Source organism: Orycteropus afer, unplaced genomic scaffold (assembly GCF_000298275.1).
Source record: "Orycteropus afer afer isolate SDZICR_OR568_19922 unplaced genomic scaffold, OryAfe1.0 scaffold00012, whole genome shotgun sequence".
NCBI classification, from domain to species: domain Eukaryota; kingdom Metazoa; phylum Chordata; class Mammalia; order Tubulidentata; family Orycteropodidae; genus Orycteropus; species Orycteropus afer.
Genome location: NW_006921599.1, coordinates 20,025,812 through 20,034,394, shown reverse-complemented (window position 1 = coordinate 20,034,394; position 8,583 = coordinate 20,025,812). Strand labels below are relative to the sequence as shown.

The 8,583-nt window shown below is 37.4% G+C and overlaps 1 protein-coding gene across 1 annotated transcript in view; it reads right to left on the bottom strand.

Annotated features, from left to right (window-relative positions):
- CDKAL1 (CDK5 regulatory subunit associated protein 1 like 1) overlaps positions 1–8,583 on the bottom strand; it is a 1,058,601-nt gene that overhangs the window by 721,872 nt on the left and 328,146 nt on the right. The window contains exon 5 of the mRNA XM_007952396.2: positions 993–1,041. Within this exon, the coding sequence (XP_007950587.2) occupies positions 993–1,041 (49 nt within the window). The remainder of the gene's footprint in view (positions 1–992; positions 1,042–8,583) is intronic.

The following is an 8,583-nucleotide window of genomic DNA, read 5'->3' as shown; positions in this document are numbered from 1 at the left end:
AAAAAAAAAAAAAAAAGAAATGCCAAGCTTTATCTTCTCTTATGGTATTCAAACTCCAAGTCTTTGTACATTTCATTATAATACTTTGCTTTCTCTTCTCGAGCCGCCCTTTGAGATACTCTTTTCAGTTCTTTCGCATTGTTTCTTCATTCACTTTAGTTACACTAGGCTCAAGAGCAAAAGTGAGAGTCTTTTCTGACATCCATTTGGTGTTTTCTTTCTTTCCTCTTTTTTTTTTTAAATGACCTTTTGCTTTCTCCATATATGATGTCATCCCACAACTCTTCTGGTCTTCGGTCACTGGTGTTCAATGCATTAAATCTATTCTTCAGATAGACTCTAAATTCAGGTGGAATATACTCAAGTCAGGAGTTCTGGTAGCACAGTGCCTAAAGCATTTGCCTGCTAACCAGAAGGCTGGTGGTTCAAACCCACCAGCCACTCCTCGGAAAGAAGTTTGGGCAATCTACTTCTGTAGTGATACTGCCTCGGAAACCCAAGGAGGGGTCGCTATGAGTTGGATCCAAATCCATGGCACATAACAACAACAACAACAACAACAACAGATTGAACTTGAATTTGCACATGAGCAATTGATGGTCTTTTCAGCAGTCTACTTCTGGCCTTGTTTTGACTCATGATAACAAGTCTCTCCATTATCTCTACCCACAGATGGAATCAACTTTATTCCATCATCAAGGTCCATGTGTACAGTCACTTTTCTGTTGTTGAAAAGAGATAACTGCAATGAATAAGTCATGATTCTTGCAAAATTCTATCATGATCTCCAGTGTATTTCACTCACTAAGGCCAAGGTTCAAACTGCCGATCCTTCTTCTTTCTTCCAGCTTTCCCCAAAATTATCAAAACACCTTGATTGCATGTTTGATCAATTTTAGACCGCAGAAGTTGCTAAAAGAGTAAATTGTTTCATTACATTTATAGCATTGTTCAGAAAATATGCATGTGTTTACTTCATTTTCAACAACTACCTTTAATTGTTTCCTCCACAACTTCTACGACACGATCTATTTGTTGAACCTAAAAGAGAAAATGAAGTGTTACACAAACAACTGATATAGAAGAAAAATTATTTTGTTCACTCTTATTCTTGAATCATGGTTAGACATTTTCTAAGCACATGCACAGAGGCTGTCAATAATTAATGTATTTGAACATATTTTTTTAAAAATCCTATATTTATGCTTTGTGCTACAACTAAGTATGAAATTATCATCTTTTTATCTATTAATGATAATTGAAAAAATCATATTGTATTTAAATAAATTGCCCAGTATTGTATTGGGTAGCTTATAAACTAACCACAATATATCTTGAGACATAAACTTAACTTTAATTAAAATATGTCTCTTCACCCAAATTGTCAAGAAAACAATGGAATAAAATTATAACCAACACAAAAGGATAAGCCAATATTAAGGAGATCTACCTCAAATTCTATTATTATTATTATTATTATTATTATTATTATTAATTTTAATATTCAGAACTTTTTAAATGAATTTCTACCATGTTGTGGGTAATGTGCTCAGTTTTGTGGAATACAAAGTCAAATAATACAATTCCTGCCCTAGAGACCAGTAATTAAGGAAGATTTCCCAAGGTTCCATAGGAACACAGAGGAAAGGTAATAAAATCAGATTTAAAGGTCTGGAAATACTTCCTCAGGAACCAAAGGTGACTCGTGAAGGATAAACAGGATTGAAATATGAGGAGCCACTAAGGAGACTATGAATGATTAAGGAGACTGAGAGTAATTAGAGTTTAGAAGGAAACTCAAAAAGAAAAGAGTAGTGCCCAAGAAGCTAAAAGAAGTGAAGAAGCCAAATAAGAATTAGTCAAAAGGATATTACTTCTCTTATAAAAATTCTCAAACCATTATTTTCAATTAGAGAAGGAATGTATGTTCACTTAAAAATTTCAAATAAAATAAAAATATAGAAAGAAAGTAGCTCAAGTAGCCCATAACCTCCTCAACTCTCCATTCCCACTCCTCAGAGGAAATCATTCCAGATGTGTACATTCCAAGACATTTTCTGGTCCTAAACATTTATATAGAACTATATACTTAGATTTTCTTCTTTTTCACATACACATACAAATGTGTGTGTGTATATATAATATAAATGACTTGCCACTTGAACACTGAACAAGACAGAAAATAAATGCTGGCGAGCTTGTGGAGAGATTGGGACACTCATACACTGCTGGTGGGACTGTAACATGATACAACCACTATGGAAAGGAGTATAACAATTCCTTAAAAAGTTGAAATTAGAAATACCATTTGATGCAGACATTCCATTATTAGGTACATATCCTAAAGAAGTGAGACCCAGGACAAGAACAGATATATGCACACCCACATTTGTTGCAGCACTATTTACAATAGTAAAAAAATGGAAACAACCACCTTGTACTCATCAACAGAGGAATGGATAACCAAACTATGATACATACACACAATGGAATACAATGCAACCCTAACAAATAACTTAGAACTGGCAAAATACTGTACAACATGGATGAACTTGGGGGACTTTATGCTGAGTAAAATAAGTCAATCACAGAAGGACAAATATTATATTAGTCTGTTATTATAAAAAGTCAAGGAAAGGTTTATATATGGAAGGAAATTTTCTTTGTTGGTTTCCAGGAGTGGAAGGGGAGGGGAGGAAACACTGTTCGATAGGTAGAGACAAGCACTGATTTTGGTGACGAGAAGGACAATGTCCAAAATGTGAGTGATCAAAATCGGTGACATTGAGGAAGAGGAAGACATACAGTACTGCATTGTCAGTGAAGGCAAACATGGATATATGGGTGGATAGATGGGTGGACAGGATGAACTATTAGGTATGTCTATGCAAGGGGGAGTGTGACCAAGACCATGGATAGGGTTGGCAGACAATGTTTCTACAAGTGTCTCTGTATGTTCTGTAAGAATTCCCAGGTATACGGTAGAGCTAACAAAAGACAAGGTTGTAGTCACTTCTTGGCCACAGCCAGCTACCTAGAGGAAGTGAGTAGTTGGACCTGGGTGCTTGGGACCATAGCCACAGGGGACATCAAGCTCAACTGGCATGACATACAACACAAAAACATTGTTCCACATCCTACTTTGGTGCGTAGCATTTGGAACCTTAAAAGCTCATAAGTGGCCATCTAGATGCAACGATGGGTCTCTCCTCATCCAGAGCAAAGAAGAATGAAGAAAACCAAAGATACATGGAAACAATTAGTCCAAGCAACTTGTCTACCATGCAATCCTCTGCCTATACAATTATGACACCAAAAGAACTAGATGGTGCCCAGCTACCACTGTCAACCACTCAGAGGGGAATCTATGTAGGAGATCCTGAATAGAGTGGTAGAACAATTTAAAAAAAAAAAAAAAAAAAAAAACAGACCAGGTTTGCTGATCTGATAGAGCCTGATGGAACTGCTCAGAACCTTCCATAGCTGCCCATCAAGTCTGAAATTAAACCCACTCCTGTGACCTCCAGCCTAACAAAAGACAGGCTTATGAGCTGAACATTTACATTAGGCAGATACACTCCTTGCAAAGGTCAATCATGGGAGAATAGAAGGGCTGTGTATGCAGCTTGGGGGGCAGGAGTGCATAGCAGGGAAGGACACAGGGAAGAGGTAACTGGGGAGGAAGTAGGAGGGGAGCTGTTGCATTGTGGGGAATTGCAGTCAATGTCATGAGACAAGGTGTATGTGAGCTGTTGTATGGAAAGTGAATTTGCTCTATAAACTTTCACCCAAATCAGGATAAAAATTTAAAAAAACAAAAACAAAAAAACGACTTTCCACTTGACTTTTTTCCTATACATTGTGAGTACATATAGGTCTACTTCATTCTTTTTCATAATTGCCTCATATCTCACAGCATTGTTGTTGTTAAGTGCCGTCGAGTCGTTTCCGACTCATAGCAACCCCGTGCACAGCAGAACGAAACACTGCCCGATCCCGCACCAGCCCCACAATCCATGCTATACTTGAGCCCATCATCCAAGCCACCGTATCAATCCATCTCGTTGAAGGCCTCCCCCTCTTTCGTCGACCCTACACCCTACCAAGCATGACATCCTTCTCCTTCTGACAACATGACCAAAATAGGTGAGACGAAGTCTGGCCATTCTTGCTTCCAAGGAGCATTCTGGCTGCACTTCCTCCAGGACAGATCTGTTAGTTCTTTTAGCAGTCCATGGTACTTTCAGCATTCTCCGCCAGCACCACAACTCAAAAGCATCAACTCTTCTTCAGTCTTCCTTATTCATTGTACAGCTCTCACATGCATACCAGGTGATTGGAAATATCATGGCTTGTGTCAGGCGCACCTTAGTCCTCAATGAGATATCCTTGCTCCTCAGCACTTGAAACAGTTCCTTCGCAGTTGACTTTCCCAATGCTACACATCGTGTAATGTCCTGACTGCTGCTTCCGTTGGCATCGATTGTAGAACCAAGCAACGTGAATTCTTTGACAACCTCAATCTTCTCTCCATTTATTGTGATGCTGCTCATTGGTCCAGTTGTGAGGATTTTTGTTTTCTTTATGTTGAGATATACTGTAATGTATTATTATGGACCTTTAGGGTATTTCTAATCTTTCATTATTATATAACAACGCATCAAAGAACTCAACTTCACAATGTTAAAAAAAGAACATTTTTGAAGACTTTATTAAAAATGCAATAGCAAGTCTGTTTTAAAAAAATATTCCTTTGGCCTTAGTGTTTTATAGGAAGTAAGGAAAGACCTGAGAAAGCACATTTGAACCAAACATTAAAAGGGGCAAGAGTGCTCTGTCCTACCACTGACCACTCAGCTGAACATCATAATAGCAGCAGAAATGAACCAAAATACCAACTGTCACTGAGTCGATTCCAACCATTAGCAACCCAGTAGGACAGAGTACAACTGCCCCATAGGGTTTTCAAGACTGTTAAATCTTTTTAGAAGCAGACTGCCTTATCTTTCTCCCATAGAACGGCTGGTGACTTCAACCTGTCATCCTTTGGTTAACAGCCCAATGCTTTAACCACTGCACCAACAGAGCTCAGTAGCAGCAATAATGATTGTGAAACTGTCAATAGCAAAGAAAATCTCAGAGGAAAAAGGTTTTAACTTTAATCTTCAACACACCAAACTACCTGGAGATGTGCCCAATATCACCACCTGAAAGTATTAGGTTCTGGTTATATTAAGAGAGTTCCTGGAACATCGTTACAGAATGTGATCAAAGAAGGCAAAAGAGCAAAGAGTTTAAGAAGTAAGGAGTGGTCAACAGTGTCAAATGCTATACAGGTAATAAGCAATATAAAGACTGAAACAGGTATGACTGATGTAAAAATAACAGGGTCAAGAGGAATATATAGGGTTATTACTCTGGGACCTAGTTCTTACAGCACATTCTGAGATATGACACCAAAAGCAAGAGCAACAAAAGACAAAATAGATAAATAAAAACTTAAAACTTTATCCATAAAGTGAACAGACAATCTACAGGCTGGGAGAAATGTTCAGGACCCATATTATCTGATAAGGGTTTAATGTCTGTAATGTGTTGGTTGCACAATGTAATGAATGTAATCAACATCAGTGACATATATACACACATATATACATACACACATACATATAAATTACTCTGACAAATATTTTGTTATATATATTTTTAATTGAATCAAAAAAGAAAAAAATTAAGAAAACAGTGAATTCAATGATAGTGAATCATAAATAAGAAAATGGTTAAAAAAATTAAAAACCTAATATAGAGTATACTTTCAAACAGCTGGCTAAGAGAGGAAGGGAAAAATGGATCCAGGTAGCTAGAAGAAATTGAGTAGATAATTGTTCTGTTTTAAGCTAATCTATTTAACTATTTTGCCACGTAGCTATCAGTGTGTCATACTATAGTGGCTAGTGTATTGCTGTGATATTGGAAGTTCTGCCACCAGTATTTCACACACTAGTAAATTCACTCATGATAGACAGGTTTCAGAGGAGCTTTCATACTAAGACAGATGAGGAAGAAAGGTGTAGAGACAGACCTTCAAAAATGAGGCAATGAAAATCTTATAGGTCACAAAATAACAATGTCTGATTTCTTTGCTTTGGAAGTAAAAAAGATCAATGGCTGGAGTACAACACCTTGTCTAATAAAGGGCCAGTGAGGGTGAGTGACATCCACTAGCATAACAGTTGCAGTGATGGACTCAAACATACCAGTGATCATAAAAATAGCATAAGACCAGGCAACGTTTTATTCTGTTGTATATAAGGTCGTTACGAGTTAAGAGTAGCCTCGAGAATATCTATTTCTTTCTTTCTTTCTTTCTTTCTTTCTTTCTTTCTTTCTTTGTTATTGCTGTTTACATGCTGAAGGGAGAAATAAGAGGAAGAGGAATTAAACAAAAAAGAAATGATTGAGAGAGCAAGGTCCCTTGGGAGCTACAAAGGGTAACATTCATAAAACAGGTAGAGAAGCAAGCTCAGGACGCAAGGAGAACCAGGTCTTCTTCTAATGTAAAGAGTTAGGAGAAAAGCATGGGGAGATATCCTAATATTCTTCTAGAAGTGAGGAAGGATGTTAAGCAAGTTCCTATCTGGTGGCCTCAATTTTTCTGAATAACATAGGAAAACAAGTTCATCTATAATTGAAAACGCAGAACAGAAATAAGAGAATGCGAGGTTTATAATGCCTGTTAGAAAGAATGAGAGAGACATGAAAAAATTGCTACATAGTACTGAAATATCAATGGTGATGAGAGACCATGAATTTATAACAATGACCTCCTGTACAGCTGTGGTTTCACACAGGGCCCAGCAGTACTAACAGATGAATGGATTGATTAAAAGCATCACTATTCCATCATTGAATCACTCATTCATTATTAATTAAGCATCTAATGTATACAAGGATGGTTACAAAGAGGGAAAAACAGCAGGAACAGACTGGAAGGAAATGACATTTGGGATACGATCAAGCTGGAAAGATAGGGAAAAAAGGAGCATCAGAAAGGAGAAATGACGTGGGCTGAGGACCGAGGGAAGGAAGGAACAAAAGATGACAAGAAAGGGAGGAAAGAAAAGAGAAAAGGAAGTAATAATAATTAAAAAAAAAAAAAAAAAAGCAGACTGGAGTTTATAATCAGAGTACAGATACAAACATTACAATTTGTTAAGAGACATAACATCCAATATCTGCTCCTGAGAAGAGGTTGCTGAACCAGAATGAAGGTGATAATGACTGAAGTTAAAAGGCAAGAAAGGAAGATACCAGAGTCTGTTGGTAAGAAATAACATATAGAGACTAAGGTTGCCCAGAATAATAAAGACACGGGGTAGAATAAGGAAGAGTGGGTTGAATTTCTGAGTGAATGGAAATGAACGACCAAGATATCAATTGACAATGAAAAACAAAAAGAGTAAGTATGAGTAGAACAATGATGTAGTCAAAATGAAAATAGTTTCTTATGCAGTTAGAGACATAATAGCTCAAAAGGGGAAGCACAGAGCAATAGGAAAGTTGATCCTATAACTGTATCAAGGCTTGAAGCATGTCAACTAAATAAGAAGTTATATCCCTGGTAAAGAGTCAGAAAAACATGTGGAGGAAGCATTCTGTTAAAAAGTTAAGGATAACCTAAATGCACAAAACTCTAAGAGAAAACATAGTCGTAAGTCTTCATAGCTTTTGAAGGCTATAGTTTTTTAGACTTAAAAAAAAAAAAAAAAAACATAAACTGGAAAAATGAAACATAATTGAGTATTATCAAAATTTAAAACTTCATCCTTCAAAGAACATCATCAAGAAAGTAAAAAGAGGGAGTTCTGGTAAGATAGCAGAAAGCGTAGTAGAAAGATAGTAGAAAAACTACACAGACCCTATTCAATAAAGAAAAGAAGGACCAATTAACACAGATTCAGAAGAGAATCATGGAGCCCAGAGCTTTGAAAGGAAGGATACAGAAGTGGACTAAACTCCAACTACTAGAAGAACCTGCATAAAAACACTGAAAAATGAGACATATGGAGCTGCAGTCTGTCACCAATCCTGACAGCATGGACAGCTTGGATATTACGAAGTGGTATTAGGACCTAAGAATTAACCTAAAAATCAGCCCTCCTAGTCAGGGGCAGCATGGATGACTGCACTGGTGGCTGGTGAATAATAAAAAAGGAACCAGTGGAGAGAGAGACAGGATGAGCTATAGACTTTTCCCTGTACACACGGTGCAGAGATTTTGAATGTTTACAAGTGGTTCGAACAATTTAGATATTTAAAGTGACAGCATTCCCTCAGATTCCAGGAACATAAGAATAGACTCCACTTGCTGGGAACTGCAAATACATTCTGGACACAAACAACTGGAAAGGTGCAATATTTCCCTTGTTACTCATATCCCATACCCTCTCCGTGAACTGATGTGCAGGCATCCCTCATTCCCACCCACCTCCTGGGCCAGCAGGAATTCCATCCCAGTCTGTGTACTCTGAGTGAGTTTGGGTGCCCTGCCCCACCCAGATTCTTTTCCCTTTTTTTTTTTTA